Source organism: Primulina tabacum, chromosome 8 (genome assembly GCF_025594145.1).
Source record: "Primulina tabacum isolate GXHZ01 chromosome 8, ASM2559414v2, whole genome shotgun sequence".
Classification (NCBI taxonomy): domain Eukaryota; kingdom Viridiplantae; phylum Streptophyta; class Magnoliopsida; order Lamiales; family Gesneriaceae; genus Primulina; species Primulina tabacum.
This window is the reverse complement of record NC_134557.1, coordinates 5,645,737-5,665,254: the sequence shown is the minus strand read 5'-3', so window position 1 is coordinate 5,665,254 and position 19,518 is coordinate 5,645,737. Positions and strand designations below refer to the sequence as shown.

At 37.9% G+C, this 19,518-nt stretch overlaps 1 protein-coding gene across 3 annotated transcripts; it reads left to right on the top strand.

The window, feature by feature from the left end:
• Nucleotides 1-1,703: 1,703 nt before the first annotated feature.
• LOC142553300 (cell division control protein 6 homolog B-like) lies at nt 1,704-18,368 on the top strand. Of its 3 annotated transcripts, none has more exons than XM_075663462.1 (17): nt 1,704-1,961; nt 2,466-2,547; nt 2,644-2,864; nt 2,976-3,050; nt 3,126-3,232; nt 3,417-3,523; nt 3,600-3,659; nt 14,427-14,500; nt 14,873-14,923; nt 15,099-15,148; nt 15,347-15,476; nt 16,360-16,449; nt 16,602-16,664; nt 16,742-16,837; nt 16,960-17,049; nt 17,422-17,527; nt 17,947-18,368. In XM_075663462.1, exons 1-16 carry the CDS (start codon nt 1,761-1,763, stop codon nt 17,452-17,454), a joined length of 1,530 nt encoding a protein of 509 aa, XP_075519577.1. In that variant the 5' UTR covers nt 1,704-1,760; the 3' UTR covers nt 17,455-17,527; nt 17,947-18,368. The 3 variants fall into 3 exon arrangements, with proteins under 3 accessions (XP_075519577.1, XP_075519576.1, XP_075519578.1); XM_075663461.1 differs by having other exon boundaries at nt 17,422-17,581; XM_075663463.1 differs by lacking the exons at nt 17,422-17,527; nt 17,947-18,368 and having other exon boundaries at nt 16,639-16,664.
• The last annotated feature ends 1,150 nt before the right edge of the window (nt 18,369-19,518 follow it).

The window sequence follows — 19,518 nt, the reverse complement described above, 5'->3', positions numbered from 1 at the left end:
CCGGCGAACGAATAATCACGAGTCATCGTCTGTCCTAAAAGATCCTTGATTGTGTCTCCAATCCCGAAATTAGTTTCTGTGAATTTCTATTTAGTGCATCTAGCGTGAGCTTTAATTTAATTCGATTTTCTAATGAGCTTTAATTTAATTCGATTTTCTAATTAGAGACAAGTTTATTAGCAGACTTGTGATTGTCTATATATAAACACTAGCAAGAAATATAAGTCGGAATTCCGCTATTTTCGTTTGCACCCATGACAGAAAAATTATTTTAGATTTTATTTTACCGTGAACTCTGCATGTATATGTATGTATGTGTACACATATATTTGCAAAATTTATCTTTGCATTAGTTGGATTTTTATATAAATTGCGAAAGAGGTGAATGCTATAATAAATATTTACTAAGGGGGAAACATGATAATTATAAATTTGTTTGAGGTAACATGATAATTGCTTAAATTCCTAAGGGCATCTCCAACTCTATTCTCTATTTTTTTATTATCTATTCTCCAAAATGGAGTATTGAATTCTCTATTTCAAAAATCTTGTCCAACCCATATTCTCTAAATTTTTTAAATTCTTGAACTGTTTTTTATGTTTTAATGTGAATGCATGTTTAATTTATCTCAAATTAACTAATTCGATTTGTGTTTAAAAAAATATGTAATGTATTTTTTCACAATCTTATTTAATTATTATTTTCATTTGTTTTTTTCATCAAAATAATTCAATTACAATAAATAAATTAATAATAAAAAATAGAAACTTGAAATAAATTAAATAATAAAAAAAATGATTAAAAGTTAATAAAAATATTGAAATAAATATTTAAATATATGAAATGAATAAAAGAGATATTTTTTTAAAAGGGTGTATTTGCAATTTTGGAGAATGACATTTTCGTAAATAATGACATTATCTAAAATATATGGAGATGCCGCTAGGATTCGACATTTTGGAGAATTACTGTACATGGCTTCAAAATGGAGATGATATATATAGAATGAATGGAGCATGATTGGTTCTCCATTTTCTCCAAAATGGAGAATGGTTGGAGTTGCTCTAAGAGATAACAAACTGAATAAGGGTAATATTGCTAATTATATATCTATACTATATATAAAGTTTGAGGTAATGGTCCGACTTTGTGACACAAATTAATTTTTACGAATTTATCATATCTATTTAGATAAGTAATGTTTTTCATATAATTTACTCATAACTACAATATCTAATCCATTTTAAAAATTTACATATTATCTCAAACAAATTATATATTTAATATAATTTCAGTAGAGTTATCTAAATAATAATTAAAAATTATAACAAAATTTTATGAATTGATTCGATTTATTACTAATCATGATCGTGATTTACATACGTAATAGTCATTATTTTACACAAACATCACGGGTTATATATTGAGTAGCAATATTTTATTGGTATGATCAAAATCCATCAAAATAATATTACAATTGTACTCTTAACTAATTAATTAATAATTTAAAAAATGCGAATTATTTATTTAGTGAAATGCAAAGATTCGTGAAAGCAACTTTTATATAGTAATTGAGACATTTGGGCTCATTCCCAAACACGGTCCAATTCAATCAAGAGCCGGTCCACGATGCTAGTCGGGCTCTATCTTTCCCGCCATCCTTTTCCTTTTTCGCGCCACTGTCCACATAGCGAATGGAAGATCAGCATACAGCATTTCTGACTCTTTTTCACCAAAAAGTTATTTGTCTCATTCAAAGATGCCAACTGTCGCCAGTCGCCGCACAACGCCGGTGGAAGATCATTTACCTGAGAAAGGAAGCGGGGCCACGCCTCGCAAACGCCGATTGAGATCCGATTCGAATTCCGACGCGGACAGCGTAACACCATCTAGAAGGAAGACTCCTAAATCACCTGAATTATGCGATGCGGACAGCTCTAACAGTCCTCAGAATGAGAATGTGAGCTCGATAAATTTATATTAGGTTCATACCGTGCTTATACATGATACGTTTGTTTGATTTAATTGTGAGCATTGATTAAACACATTTTGACTCATTTTAGCATCGGAATCGCAGTTGATCGCTGTGTTTTTTTTAATATAAAAAACAACGGAATATAAATACTCTGTCTGAGCGGGATTAAATTCCGATCAATGAATGGACACGTTCTCCTGAAAAAGACACTGAACCAAGTATTATTATATTGCTCTTTGAATTAATGTATTTTTAAGTCGACTAATAATTGTATTCATTGCTATAAGTTCGTGTTGTTTACTGACGCTGGTGGTTAAATGTTCGTGCGAATTGATTTCTTCCATGAATCTTTATGTCATGTTGGTTTCACTTTAGAACGTGGAGCGAAAAGTCGTGAATTTTTGTTACCCTTGCAATTTTATTATATCGTTCGTTTATTAATAAAATAGTATTACTTGACTTAGTAATCTATCATATGATTTGACCCAGGTATCTGAAAAGTTACCAATATTGCCTGTGAGAAAGAGATTAATTGATATTGTTACTGTAAGGCCAATTTGGAATCCAGCAGGCAAGTCATCTTCATGCCATGTAGATATAGTCGATATGTTTAGCTTAATTAATTTGGTGTTAGTCAACTTTTTTAATGATGATTATATATTAGTAGATGTGGAGCAAGTGAGGGTGATAAAGGAGGCATTGCACGTATCTGCTGCTCCAAAAAGTGCTGTCTGCCGTGAAAATGAGCTAAACACGATTTTAGATTTCTGCAAGAAATGTGTAAAGCAAGAAAAGCCTGGGAGTATATATATATCTGGATGCCCTGGAACTGGAAAGTCTTTATCCATAGAGCTTCTTGGACAGATCCTTGTTAATTGGGCAAACGAGGTTCCCATCCTGAGCACTTGTTAAACTGTTTACAATTAAGTCCACGTTCTCTTTCCCTGTTCACCTTTTCTGTGTATCTGAGGCAAATTCCCTCGTTTCTTCCTAAATCAGGAACAAATGCAACCTCCAGATATTTTGTCCATGAATTGCATGTTTCTTGCACAGACGACTGAAATTTTCAGCAAGGTGCACCAATTCTTTAGATTATTTTATCTCTAGCTGATTAATATTAAATTTCCTAACATTCTTATTGTCCTACAGATTCTCGGAAAACATTACTCGCAGAAGGAGCGTAATTGTTCTAAGTTGCCTCTACAGCTTCTTCATGACCTATATTCCAAAAAGGATGCACTGGATGTGAAGATGATGTAAGAATCAGATATTAACATTCTCATGTCTAAGTTTGATGAGTTCCCATGTTTATCCAGAAAATTGTTTGGTTGCTCAGTAAATGTTCAGCGTGCTCGAGTGTTAAAGAATTTCTAATTATGAATATCGTCTAAGCATTAATGTTTCATTGTTTTTTTACTAATTAGCAACCATGGTCGACAGATTAGTGATTGTTGATGAATTGGATTATTTGATTACCAAGGACAGAGCTGTGCTTCAAGATCTTTTCATGCTAACAACAATGCCATTTTCCAGATGTATTTTGCTAGGTATGTGGGCGATACCCAAAACAATTAACATGTTATAATCATCATCTTTTAACTGGTTTGCTTTTTTTTTTTACAGGCATCGCAAATGCTATTGACTTAGCTGACAGGTTTATGCCAAAACTTCGATGTTTGAATTGTGAGTGTTATCTTTTAATCTGGTTATATTCCAAAAGCTTGAGATTCATTTTGATGCTGGAGGTTGTTCCAGAAAATAGAAGAGTAGATACTCTGTTCGAATTTGTCTCTAACTTTGGAATCTATTGGCTCTGAAGACCCATTTTCTTTATTTCCAAATTACCAGAGATGAAATCTTTTTCTACTTGCATTTGATAGCTATTCTGATCCCAATGGCTTTAATTGTTCTTCCAATTCCTCTTACTTAGGGTTTCTCGAGTGATGGGTTCAAGAATTAAAATTTCTTTTGTTGCTCCAAATTTACCTTTATCCTTTGAAGCACATGCTCCTTTCAAGTTTAAGCATCTATTAAATTTTGGTTACCTTTTGTTAGGTGAGTGGGTCACCTTTGTCTTTCATTATTAGAATTTTGCACATGATTTTGTCAAAAACGTGTTCAAATGGTTGATGGTTGCAAAAGAGAATACTGCTTCTTTCTTTGTTCATACCGGAGGATCGTAGCTATAAATAAGTGCATCATTTGCACTTTAAAATCATCCCAATCAGAAGCTCTTAAGCTTGATAGAATAAAGAGAGAAAAAAAGAGAGTTTTTTTTCTTGTGTGAGTTAGAGAAAATATTTTCTCGGTTATACTCGGGTTGGGAGTGTGAGATATTTAGTGTATTATTATATACACTTGTTGTAATATTTCTCCTGTTATAAAAGATTTGCAGTAGCTCCGTGGACGTAGCCTATTTTGGGTGAACCACGTAAATTCTTGTGTTTTTGTTGATTGATTATTCCGCAATTTTTTCGGTACTATATTATCATCGTGATCGGCATCACTTCGGGGTAATTTCCCAACACCTTTGTCATTGTCAGAGTCAAGAGAACAAAGATTCAAGGCTCATAATCAAATGATTAAAGTCTGATCCATAATCAAATGCTCAAAGCCTGGCCCATCAAGGGAACACTGATGAATGCCTACTCACGAATCTAACAAACAGAATAATAGTCTGGCATGTTAGTTGCAACAAACAAATCCATGTGTCATTCTTCCATTTGCTGTATTTGCTATAAATGTAAATGATCAACAGTGTAAATAGACATGCAATGAATAACATGTTTTTAACCCACAAGTCTTAGCTTTTCTATCTTGGTATCAGAGCCATTGAAAGATGGCGGAGGCCAACTCCTCAACAACCATTAACAGCATTCCTTCCAATCCCAATCTCCTTATCATCAACCCAGCAAATCAGATTACATCAGTAAAGTTAAATGATGATAATTACCTGCTGTGGAACTTACAAGTTCTAGCTAGCATTCGAGGTTTGGGATTGGAAATTTTCATCGTCGACAACCCACCGATTCCTTCTCATCTTGTTTCCACCGATGGCGGTGAAGAAACAATCAATCCCCAGTACATCTCCCGGTGTCGACAAGATCAACTACTCTTCTCGTTTCTTCTTGCTTCCATGATAGAAGCCGTACAAAGCCAAATGGTGGGATGTGAAAATTCATCCCAACTTTGGGGAAGAGTCACCCGTTTGTTTGCTTCAAGATCAAAAGCACGAGTAATGCACTACAAACTTCAATTGCAAACTGTTAGGGACTCAATCCATGGGGCCCAGCCCAACTCAAACAAGAATCGAGCAGCAAAAATCAAGGATGTGCTATATCAAAGGTTTACTCATGGAAAGTTCATAAAATAAGGAATGAGATTGATTGGATTTTTATTTACTTTCCTTTAATAAGTGCTAGAATCTCGAGCTTACATAGGGGAATAATAGGCATTTTTCATGGATGCCAATTTAATGCTTATCTTGTATTTAAAGGGTTGCTGATGAAAGAAATAAACATTCAGCTTTTCTCAAAAAATATAGCTAATATTGAGATCGCAAGGTTCTCTCAAATGAGCCTCGAACATCAAAAAAATAGGTAGACAAGGTAGAAAAAGCCACAAACAAATCTCAGAGTTAAACGATCAACCTCTTCACCGACCCATAACCCGATCCTTTACCCGTGCTCATAACAAGTTGGTATCAGAGCCAGTAGTTATGGGCGATTTGCAAGCAATCCAACAGCAATTTACGACCCTCTTCAACCTCTTGAAGAATTGGCTGCTCAAGTGTCAAAAAACCAGCAAGGACAGTGATGATAGCAGCGGAGCATCTGATTCACAGACAAGAGATCAGCGCAAAGCCAATGAGTTGGGGAACTCGAATCAATTCATTCCCAAATATTCCAGGATGGAATTCCCGACATATGATGGGTCAATCGACCTCATTAGTTGGATAAGCCGATGTGAACATTTTTTCCACCATCAACGCACACCCGAAGATCAGCGTGTGGGGCTCGCGTCTTTTCATCTTCAACTGTGGTTCTTAAAACTTGAGCGAGATCGACCCGATCTTACATGGGAGTCTTTCGCACAGTACTGCCACGTGAGGTTCAGGCCACCGATTCGCACCAACAAACTGGGAGAACTATCGAAATTGCGACAAATAGGCACAGTGGGAGAATACCAACGTCAATTTGAACAACTTTCTGCATGAGCTTCCTCCCTCACTAGCGAGCAAGAAGTGGAAATTTTCATTAGCGGCCTACAAGAACACATCGCGATTGAGGTAGACATTCACCACCCAAAAGATTTAACAACTGCTATGGGCCTGGCCCGTTTGTACGAAAGACGCACGGGAAGCCTACGACAAGAACCCAATTATCCAAAAAGACGTACCATCCCAACAAACACACGACCATCGATCACGAGGCAATTGAGCAGATCAGAGATGGAGGAACGACGCTCAAGAGGGTTGTGCTTTAACTGTGATGAACTGTTCGTTCCAGGACATCGTTGCAAACGGTTGTTTCGTCTAGAAGTGGTCGAGAACAGCAACCCAGAAGATGAAGTTGACATGATTAATCCAGACGATCCAGGCATCTCTCTTCACGCCATCACGGGAATCAGTAACGCCTAGACTATGCAAATAATAGGGTACATCCATTCGATACCTCTCCGTGTCCTTATTGATTCCGGCAGCACGCACTGTTTCTTAGACTCCAATTTGGTCTCACAATTGAACCTTGAAATATCGCAACAAGGAGACATATCTGTGAAGGTCGCAAATGGGAAGAGTCTACCATGTTCGGGGATGTGTTCGGCTGTTCAGATTCAACTGGAAAATCATATCTTCCATGTTGATTTTTACGTCCTCACACTAGGAGAATTTGGCGCTGTCATGGGAGTAAATTGGCTCCGCTCTTTAGGAAGTATCACGTGGGATTTTGAAAAAATGCAGATGCAGTTTGTAAGAGAAGGCATGCTGGTCACGTGGCACGGAGACTCATCCTATATTCCATCACACCGAAACCTCTCGGCAACTATACTAGAGGAGGCACCCCTTACACAGCTACAACACCTTCTGGAAACCTACAACAGCCTGTTCGAGGAACCTCAAGGACTCCGACCCTCAAGAGGATTCAGCCATAAAATCCTACTGGAACAAGGTACCAACCCCATTGTTGTTAGACCTTATCGATACCCTCATATGCAGAAAGATGAAATTGAGAAGCAATGTGATGAGATGCTACAAAGAGGGATTATTAGACCCAGCTCATCCCCTTTCTCCTCACCAGTATTGTTAGTCAAAAAATCATATGACACTTGGCGCTTTTGTATCGACTATCGTGCCTTGAATGCAAAAACAGTAAAGGACAAGTTCCCCATTCCGGTGATCGACGAATTGTTGGAGAAATTACATGGCGCTGAATATTTTTCGAAATTAGACTTGCGATCCGGCTACCATCAAATTTTGATGGACCCCGGTAGCATCCACATGACGGCCTTTCGCACCCACCACGGCCACTTTGAGTTTATGGTGATGCCTTTTGGCCTCACTAATGCGCCTTCTACTTTTCAAGCTTTAATGAAATCAATTTTCGGCGGCATTTTACGGAAATTTGTTTTGGTTTTCTTTGATGACATCCTCATTTACAGCGCAACCTGGGAAGATCACATTTGCCATCTTCGTACTGTCTTCACAATCCTGCAACAACAGCGCTTATTCCTTAAGAAATCCAAATGTTACTTTGCTCAAAGACAGGTTGCTTACTTAGGACATGTGGTTTCACGGAAGGGGGTGAGTGTGGATGAAAATAAAATAACAGCCATTCAACACTGGCCACAACCCATGACTCTAAAGGCTCTCCGGGGATTCCTCGGACTAACAGGGTACTACCGCAAATTTGTGCAAAACTATGGAGTTATTGCTGCCCCCTTAACCAATATGCTGCGCAAACAAGGCTTTTCATGGACAGCTGATAGCCTGCTTGCCTTTGAAACATTGAAGAAAGTGCTCACTTCTACACCCGTCCTTGCTCTTCCCGATTTATCCATACCTTTCATCGTGGAGTGTGATGCATCAGAAACAGGAATAGGGGCTGTACTTCAACAGCAAGGGCGCCCCATTGCATTCTTCAGCAGCGCACTCGCTCTCCGCCATAGGAAACTACCTGCCTATGAAAAGGAACTCATTGGACTCATCAAAGCCGTGCGTCACTGGCACTCTTACTTTTGGGGAAACTCCTTCATTGTTCGTACGGATCACTATAGTCTCAAATTTTTGCTCGAACAACGTATTTCAACCTCTCCACAACAACAAGGGATAAGCAAATTAATGGGTTATGACTTTAAGGTAGAATATCGGGCAGGAAAATCAAATGTCGTGGCGGACGCACTTTCACGCCTAGGCGAGGATGAGGGCTGTTTGATGGCCATTTCGAAACCACAGTGGGATTTTCTGGCAGCCATCAGAGAAGCACACTCTAATACACCAGAAGTACAACGCATAATTCGAGATGTTCACGATGGAGAGGCTTTCGGGCCATGGGAAGTTAAAAACGACATTTTATGGTTTAAATCCAAAATCTACCTTCCTCCACAATCACCATTAACTGCTCCTATTATTGCAATGGTACATGAAGGCTGTCATGAAGGCTACCAGCGCACTCTCCACCGCATAGGGCGAGATTTTTATTGGCCAGGGATGAAACGTCAAGTCCAAGCAGTAGTGTCCAATTGTTCCACATGCCAACACAACAAAACGGAAGCAATGAAGCCAGCTGGACTCCTACAACCTCTGCCCATTCCTTACCACATTTGGGCCGACATCTCAATGGATTTCATCGAAGGGTTGCCTACCTCACAAGGGAAGACTGTAATTTTCGTGGTTGTCGATCGCTTTTCTAAATATGCTCACTTCATTGGCTTAGCCCATCCTTACACCGCAGTTTCAGTCGCCAAAATCTTTTTCGACAACATCTTCAAGTTACATGGGCTACCCGAAACAATAGTAAGCGATCTAGACGTAACCTTCACAAGCTCTTTTTGGCAGGAACTCTTTCATCTGAGTGGCACCAAATTGTGTTTCAGCTCAGCTTATCATCCCCAATCCGACGGACAAACCGAGGCAATAAATCGCATCCCAGAAATGTATTTGCGGTGCTTTACAAGCGATCAACCGAAGAAATGGTTTGAATGGCTAACTTGGGCAGAATTTTGCTATAACACAAGCTTTCACACAGCTCTTAAGGCCACCCCTTTTGAGATCGTTTATGGTCGCCAACCACCAAGCCTTCTGTCTTATCTCCCCGGCCAAGCACGTCTGGAGGCCGTGGATCACGCACTGCAACAGCGTGACCAACTGTTACGCCAAGCTCGTGATCGCTTGCTACAAGCTCAGAATGTTATGTAAGCTGCATTATGACAAGAAACACAGGGAAGTGGAGTTCAAGGAAGGGGATTTGGTACTTCTCAAGCTTCCAACCTATCGACAGCAAAGCTTAGCATCCAGAGGCAATGCAAAGCTTTCCCCTCGCTACTACGGTCCATTTAAGGTGTTGGCCAAAGTAGGGCAAGTGGCTTACAAGCTACACCTTCCAGAGAACTCGAGGACCCACCCAATTTTTCATGTCTCATCCTTAAAGAAGTTTAAAGGAGGTTCCTTCTCCAACCCGGTACTTCCTCCCCCTCCCTTGGAAGCATTTCATCCTTCACCAATGGCAGTACTGGACAAACGCACGAACCAAGGCAAATCTGAAGTCTTAGTGCATTGGGAGGGCCTGTCACCTGCAGAAGCTTCTTGGGAAGACGTCGCCATGCTCACAGCTCGCTTTCCCTCTTTCGTGTTTGAGGACAACCACGATTTCCAAGGGGGAGCAGATGTTAGGGACTCAATCCATAGGGCCCAGCCCAACTCAAACAAGAATGGAGCAGCAAAAATCAAGGATGTGCTATATCAAAGGTTTACTCATGGAAAGTTCAGAAAATAAAGAATGAGATTGATTGGATTTTTATTTACTTTCCTTTAATAAGTGCTAGAATCTCGAGCTTAGATAGGGGAATAATAGGCATTTTTCATGGATACCAATTTAATGCTTATCTTGTATTTAAAGGGTTGCTGATGAAAGAAATAAACATTCAGCTTTTCTCAAAAAATATAGCTAATATTGAGATCACGAGGTTCTCTCAAACGAGCCTCGAACATCAAAAAAATAGGTAGACAAGGTAGAAAAAGCCACAAACAAATCTCAGAGTTAAACGATCAACCTCTTCACCGACCCATAACCCGATCCTTTACCCGTGCTCATAACACAAACACTCAAGAAAGGTAACTTGACCATGAAAGACTATCTCAGCAAGATGAAAAACCTTATAGATACAGTTGCGGCTAGTGGTCATCTGATCACAGAGGAAGATCAAATCTTATATGTCCTTGGAGGAGTAGGAATCGAGTATGATTCAGTGGTAGTTCACATTACCTCACGCACTGACTCTCTTAATTTTGCTGATGTCAGTGCTTTACTCCTGTCACACGAAGGACGCATTGAGACCTATAATCTCAATGGCAACAGCCCTGCTCCTGCTATTCATGTCTCAACCGTAACATCACCAAAGAAGCACGAGCCCTTTCAGCCCTCCAGAGGTTCTTATCAACGAGGACGAGGCCGTGGTAGAAACATGAGAGGAGGGGGACGAAATTGGCAACCCAACAATGACCGCCCTGTCTGCCAAATCTGCGGTATCACTGGACATGTTGCACAAATATGCTATTATCATTTTGAGAAAGATTATGTTCCAATGCCAAAAAATGCCAGACCACCGCAATATCAGTATCAACATCGGTCCTCTCCACCACATCCACCATCTGCCCTCAACACTACTGCATTCAACACTACTGCCTCTGACTCTCCTGTTGAAGAATGGTGGTTTCCAGATTCAGGGGCATCCCATCATGTCACTCAAGAACTAGGAAATCTCACCTTGGGTTCTGAGTACTCAGGAGGCGGTAAGGTTCAAATGGGAAATGGAGCAGGTTTGGCTATCTCTCATCTTGGTCATTCCAAATTCCTTTCCCCCTCTTCATCTCGTACCTTTGTGCTAACCAATCTTCTTCGTGTTCCCCAAATAAATAAAAACTTATTGAGTGTTAGCAAGTTTGCACAAGATAACCATGTTTTCTTTGAATTTCACCCTCATTTTTGTCTTGTGAAGGATCTAGCCACTCGGGAAGTGCTTCTCAAAGGGAGTTTGCATGATGGCCTATACAAGTTTAGTCTTGGCCAACTTATTTCCTTCTCTTCTGCTAACAAGGACCATGTCCAGCCATCAATCAAAGTGCCTCCGAGTCTCTTAGAACGATGGCACCTTAGACTAGGCCATCCTAGCTTACCTGTAGTTAAGAAAATTTTATCTTCTTGTAATGTCTCTGTTTCTAGGAATGAATCTATGGCTTTTTGCACTGCCTGCGAACTTGGAAAGAGTCATAAGTTACCTTTCCCTTATTCCTTAACACAATATTCAGAACCTTTTGAATTAATATATGCGGATGTTTGGGGTCCAGCTCATACTATATATAGAAATGGATTCAAATATTATGTGAGCTTTGTTGATGCCTACAGTAGGTTCATTTGGATTTATTTTCTCAAGCTTAAATCTGAAGTGTATTCCGTGTTTCTTCACTTTAAAAAGTATGTTCAAACCCAATTTCAGAAACATATTAAGATCCTACAAACTGATTTCGGAGGAGAGTTTAGATCTCTTTCTAACTTTCTTCACAATCATGGCATAATACATAGGTTCTCCTGCCCTTACACTTCTCAGCAAAATGGTGTCGTTGAAAGAAAACACCGCCATATTGTTGAGTTTGGTCTCTCCTTGCTTGCCCATGCTTCTATGCCCTTAAGTTTTTGGGAAGATGCTTTCCTCACTGCCGTTCATCTTATTAACAGACTTCCAACTTCTGGTACTCTTGGCCATATACCACTCACGCTTCTTTATCATAGAACTCCTGATTTTTCTTCTCTCCGTGTGTTTGGGTGTCTATGTTTTCCATGCCTTAGACCATACGATAACCATAAGCTTGAATTCCGCTCGAAACCTTGTATTTTCTTGGGTACATTTGTTATAGTAAGGATGGCCGAGTTTATATCTCTAGGGATGTCAAATTCAATGAACTTGTCTTTCCTTACAACAGTATGTTTCAATCCACTTCTCAAGATCCCTCAGACACTTCTTTAATTTACCTACCACAACTCATTCCCTCTCATATACCTCCAAACTTATACTCCTCTCCAAATCCTCATTCATCTCCACTTAGTTCTTCTCCTACCATTTCCATGTCTCCATCATCTCCTTCGGATTCCTCAAACTCTGCATCCTCTCCCAAGAATTGCCACCCGATGATCACTCGATCCAAGGCTGGAATTTCTAAGCCTAAATTTTTAGTCACAAGCTGCTCCATACCTTGTGAGCCAGTAACTTTTCATGAGGCAAAAGACTCTCCGGAATGGTGTCAGGCTATGCATAATGAGTATCAAGCACTAGTTCAAAATCACACTTGGTCCCTTGTTGAAGCCCCCACCCACGCCCCAATCATAGGCTGCAAGTGGGTTTTTAAACTCAAGACTAATCCCAATGGCTCTGTGGCACGGTATAAAGCTCGTCTAGTGGCCAAAGGGTACTCTCAAACTCCTGGTTTAGATTACACTGAAACTTTTAGTCCCGTTGTCAAGCCAACCACTATAAGGCTCGTGCTCACCAAGCCATTTCAAAAGGCTGGAATATTCGTCAAGTCGATGTTAATAATGCCTTTCTACGTGGGCATCTTGATGAGATTGTCTACATGCGACAACCACCTGGTTTTGAGGTTGGGTCATGCAATTCTCAACTTGTCTGCAGATTGAACAAAGCCATTTATGGTTTAAAACAGGCCCCTCGTGCGTGGTTTGACAAACTCAAACGTGTTCTTTTGTCAATGGGGTTCTCTGCCTCGAAGGCCGACACCTCCCTCTTTGTCAAATATGATTCAAGTTCTATTCTCTATGTTCTTATATATGTGGATGACATATTAATTACATGAAATAATAACTCTCACGTTCAAGACTTGATCTTACAGCTACATACTCGATTCTCTCTCAAAGATCTTGGTGATTTGTCTGTCTTCTTGGGCGTTGAAGTGCTTAAGCGTCCAGACCAATCCGTAGTTCTTACTCAAACCAAGTATGCCCGAGATCTTCTTCTCAAAACAAAAATGGATAAGGCTAAATCTCTGCCTACACCTATGATTACCAACAGTAAGTTATTTGCACATGACGGTGATATATTTGAAGATGCTACCTTATATCAAAGCACAGTCGGAGCTCTTCAATATCTCACAATTACAAGACCAGACATTTCCTTCAGTGTGAATAAAGTATGTCAGTTTATGCAAAGGCCTCTTTATACTCATTGGAAGGCTGTCAAGCGTATTCTTCGTTATCTCACAGGCACTCTTGATTTTGGTCTTCATCTCACACCGTCTTCTAATCTCAATCTTGTTGGCTACTGTGATGCTGACTGGGGCAGCGATATTGATGATCGAAGATCCACCTCTGGGTTTTGTTGGTTCTTTGGGAACACTCCTGTATCTTGGAGCTCCAAAAAGCAAGCTGTAGTTTCACGCTCCAGTACCGAAGCTGAATATCGAAGCCTTGCTAATGCCACGTCGGACCTTCTTTGGATTCAATCTTTATTAACTGAACTTCATGTTCAACCAGTCACACCTCCTATCATATGGTGTGATAATCTCAGCACCATTGCCTTAAGTGCAAATCCAGTACTTCATGCTTGCACAAAACATCTTGAGCTCGATCTACATTTTGTCCGAGAAAAAGTATTATCCAAGTCTATCTCCGTGCGGCATGTCCCAACTTCTGATCAAATAGCAGACATCCTCACTAAGCCGTTGACTGCTGCATCTTTTCTCAGATCACGTTCCAAGCTCAGAGTTCTTCCTAAACCACTGCTGAGCTTGAGGGAGGAAGTCAAGAGAACAAAGATTCAAGGCCCATAATCAAATGATTAAAGTCTGATCCATAATCAAATGCTCAAAGCCTGGCCCATCAAGGGAACACTGATGAATGCCTACTCACGAAACAAACAGAATAATAGTCTGGCATGTTAGTTGCAACAAACAAATCCATGTGTCATTCTTCCATTTGCTGTATTTGCTATAAATGTAAATGATCAACAGTGTAAATAGACATGCAATGAATAACATGTTTTTAATCCACAAGTCTTAGCTTTTCTATCTGTCAGAAGGCAGAAGATACTCAGTCCAACTGTCTAATGCTCAACTTAGTTGTCCTTTCTCTTTTATCTGAGTAGATGTTGTTAGAAAGTTGACATAATTCTGTCAGATTGTCTCCTGGTGGAAACGTATTGACACGGGATCTTCTTTCTCTCTGCTAGGCAAACCTGTGGTAATAACATTTCGCGCCTATTCCAAGGATCAGATCATTATGATTCTTGAAGACAGATTGAGGGTAAGCTTTTGTAACTTATTACACATCTAGAGAGAGAGAGAGTTTATTTTTGATTGAGCCTTCTATCAAGTATTCAATAGGAAAATTTTCATGCTGCCACTTAACTCCAGCATTAGATCATGTATAGAAGATGTAGTCTCATGTTGTTTAGTGGATGAAGGCATATTTTTGCAACATAAGACCGCCAAAACACTGAAGTTGAGTTAAGGACTTTCTGCACTTCCTATTTGGAAAATACTATGTTAATTATGAAACAAATCCAGTTAGCTTATATCAAAGGAGAAAGCAAAGGAAATGGAAAAAAAATGTCATTTTGGCAAATAAGGATGCATTTATATTTGATATCATTTAATCTGGCTGCGATTTCAACAGGCACTTCCTTATACCGTCTTCCAGCCACAAGCCGTGGAACTCTGTGCTGGGGTATGTTTCATCTTTAATGCCCTTTGGATAATAAAGAGTGTTATACAGGCTATTTGGCAAATCTAAGCATGTCGCTGTTATTTTTCTCATTCTTTTATTTAAAACTTACTGGAAGATTCACGTGTCACTTGAGGGTCAAGAGATTGCTAAATTTCCTGTGCTTGTGTTGCTGCAGAGAGTTGCTGCAGCATCTGGAGATATGAGGAAGGCTCTTTCTATTTGCAGGTTGGCATTTGATTTCTACATTCACCAATTTTTAATTCCCCTTATTTTTTGCTTTATTTAATTCTCAGTACCAAGCAGTAACACGAATCTGCAACATTATAAAAGTACTGCATTGGACAAGACAATGAATTATTTTTGTAGTTGCTAATACCTTTGTTGTTCATGAATTACTGCATTATTTTCATGTTTCTGTTATAGGAGTGCAATTGGGATGCTAGAAGCTGAGATAAGAGACTCGATCAACAAGAGTTTGTCATCAACTGGAAAGAATGAAGATCAACTGATGTCTGCTGATTTCAATTGGTTGACTACTCGAGAAAATAATCTGGTAAACATTGTATAGCAATTGCATATTTTTAAGTTTCCTTTGCTGTAGGACAAAGCCCAATACAGCCATTCTGAAGATAATTTCTTGATAATTTTTCCTTTATATTATGTTCCATTGTTGAGTCTTCCATAACCTGAGCAAGTCATTTTTTTCTAGAATCACTTGTAGTTGTGTAACAAAAAGTAATTTTCCTGTGAAAAGACATGCTTTCATATCTATGATAATATCTTCTTGTTGATATCCTCTCACAGAAAGTTGCTCCAAAAACCCAAGTTAATCGATTTATATCACTCAAGTGCCTTTGAAAAATTCCATTACAAGTTTTAGTCTTTCCATCATCAAATTAAGTAGTCTCCTAGAGTAAACAACGGGCTTATAAAATAATTAAGTGTTTGACTGTTGGTAGTTATGAACTTGTAACAACCTTAAACTATGGCAGCACTCATAGCTTGCCCATTCTCTAACTGAGAAATGTGTATAACGACCGTGTGCTTCTTTCAAAGTTCACATAAATCTAATATTTAGTGTCTGTTTGTACGCTTGTGCAAATATTTCAAGAGGATAAATAGATGAGTCAAGGATGCTTGCGGTTAAGTAACTTCACTCGCGGATCATTGGTACAGGTTTGAATCACCTTTTGGAGTGAATTGAGAAATCAGTCTATATCCTCCAGTATATTTTTAAAAACCGATGTTACTAATCACTTAGCAAATTTATACCACTCACAGTCACTCCACTGCAAAGGAAAATCCCACCGGCTCCATTGAGTATTTGTAGCCTGCACAATGCCCCAGTAGCTTTTAACATAATTTATTTGCTGTCCTCACTTTTAGCCACAGCCTACAGGCAATCCATTTTCTCTTATGGTTTGATCTTGTTATAGGTGAGGATAGACCATGTTGCTTCTGCATTATCAAAAACATTTAAATCACCTGCAGTAGACACCATTCAATCCCTACCACAACATCAACAGGTAAGCTTTACTGAGAAGACATCTCTCAATAAAAACTATTTTCAGCTGTAAAGTTATCTTATGCCTGGACATGAAATATACATAGCGGCCTGTAAATTTTTCATTGCCTATGTATATGTTTTCTACTAAATGTTGAATGGCTACTTTGGCAGCTCATACTATGCTCCCTTGTGAAACTTTTCCGAGCAGGGAAGAAGGATACAACTGTTGGTGAGGTGTGGTTTCTAAAATTAGGACAATATAAGAAATTTACACGGCATCATTTAATGAAAGTCTCTATACTATGCTGCAGCTGAACAAATGTTACAGGGATGTATGCAAATCAACCTCAATCCCACCGTTGGGCATTATGGAACTATCAAGTATGTGTAGAGTGTTAGATGATCAGGTAAAACTACTCGTACAATATGGAATACTACAGGCATATATTATTGAACATCAACTTTATTGTATTCCGTAGAAAATCCATGGAAGATTGAATAAGCTTACGAGCACGAAATCAATTTTCAGGGAATAATCAAACTAGGACAATCACGAGAAGATAACAAAAGACGAGTAGCATTAACGGTAGATCAAGCAGACATTGCTTTTGCTTTGCATGTGAGTTGTCCCTGATATCTTTGAATCGAAAGATTATTGCTATGGATAAGCTGTTATTTGAAAACATACGCTAATTATCAATGACATTACAAAACCCATCAATTTCATATTTGTAGCTTGTACTAAGAGCTTCAGTATTTTTGTTTTTGTTTTTTTTTAAAAAATAGAAGCTTTAGTATTTTTACCCATGAAACTTTTTTTCAGTTTATTTTGTTTCGAAACATTGTATTGTGCTTGAAATATGCTAAAAGCCAAAGTAGTTTGAAATGAAAACGAAATCCTTCAGCGAAACAGTTGCTTTTCCATGAGGTTCGTGTGCCTTTATCGAGGACAATAACATCTTTTGTTGTAATTGTGCTAATTATGGAACAGGGAATTCGTTTCTTTCGCAACTGTCTACAGTAGTTCAAGAATCATGATTCTTTGGAGGTTATCGGGAGGCTAATTCTTTGCCTGAGATCAAATATGCAGAGATAAAGTTAGTAAATTGGACGATCTACTTGTATATATTCATTTATGCCGCATTTGTCAGGTTGGTCGCATTTTTAGACTTTTGCATAGTCTTAAATATATTGGAAACTCTTTATATATATATATATATTAAGGAATCCCTACCTCATTTGTGTGTGTCTGTATATATACATAAGCTAAAAGACTGACTACAAGACAAGCCGAAAGCAACTGGCTTCTATTCTCGTTGGGATTGGATATATATATATATATATTGACGAGCTACTACGATCTATATATTATATATATCCCTTGGATTTGGGTGTTAGAAAAAATTACCTTCGTTTTTGTTCGATAGTTTTTTCATACCTTGGTTTTTAACCTAATACTTGTATTTTTACCTTCATTAGCTAATAATTTTAGCTCATTCTTTCATGGAAACATCAGGTGGTCCAAGGACTAAGACTCCAAATCCTACTGAGCTCAATCTCTCTTGAATTCAATGGTCGGCATCTATCATCGAATTTTATATGAAAATAGAAGGGAAAGCATTTTGCGCCAACCGATCTTCAGAAATTGTTGTAGGATCGGGCCATATGCTATGTTTCTATCAAAGATTTAAGAATATAGGATGACAAAAACTTAAAATTTTGAGGACATCAGCTGGAAAGTCTAATTCAACTTGTTTTATTGAAGTAATATATATTTCCGCTAGTAGTTATATTGTAAAGGTAATAGCGAAGTTTTAATTTCCGCTGTGCAAGTTGGCTAAACACCCTGTATACATCATTCTACATAATTAAGATAAGCATTCGGTCTGTTTAAATTATCGTGTAAGATTATTGGCTGATATATTTAGAACTATTAAATTTCGGGAGATCTTGAATTTGTTGTTCATCTTGATAATCAAATATGGGTGTTGTCGTATGGCATTCGGCATGAGATAATAATCTTCAAAACCTTGATAAACAATGTAAAGGCGTGTCGTGAAAATATGTAGGTCGAACTACACTCTGAACAACACGCACGAGCCATTCGAGTTCCAGATGGTGTGTACGACATTAGGCGTAACACAAAAAAATATGGCAAATACATGATGAGACAATGACGGTAAACTAATTATTAATTATAGTCAGTTATCATAATATTTTTCCAAGGATAATAAATACATCTGTTATGTACGAGTGGGCCAAAAGTAACCAGAATTTAAGGTTTTGATTTTGATCTAAAAAAAATATTTGTGTTTGTATGTGCTTATTTATATATGTATATTTTATATTAAATTGATGATAAATTGCTCAAAATTCCTCAAAAGTAAATAAAAAATTGCTATTGGCCCCGTGTGAGAAAATGTTTTTGAACTCCTTGAACTTTCATGTCTTTTTTTGAATGAAAATCAATACAAAAGATTAAAAATATAATAGTAATATATTATATTTGAATGTCAATTGTTTCAGATCTAGTATTGACATATGATTTTTGAGTATTCAAACATCTATAACAAATATTGATATTAATGATACATTTATATTTTCAGATAAAAATTGGTATAAAATATTGAAAATATGGTACTAACATATGATATTTGAGTACTAACTATTTTATATCCGGTACAAAAAAATAAGATTTTGAATATAAAACTGGAACAATTTTATCAATATCAATATTTGTTACATATATTTTAGTACACATAAATCATATATTAGTACCAAATCTGAAACAGTTGGTACTTAAATATCATATATTAATATCTATTTTCAATATTATGTATCGATTTTTATCCGATAAAGACAAATGTGTCATTAACACCAACATTTGTTATACATGTTTGAGTACTTAAAAATCATTATTATCATATCTGAAACAATTAATACTCAAATATCATATATTAGCACCATTTATAATGTTTTGTAATAATTTTCATTTGAGAAATTACATGTGAGCTCAGCGATTGTAAATATATTTTGATGTGGATCATATATCGCAAACACATATTTTTTTGACGGATACCGAATGTAA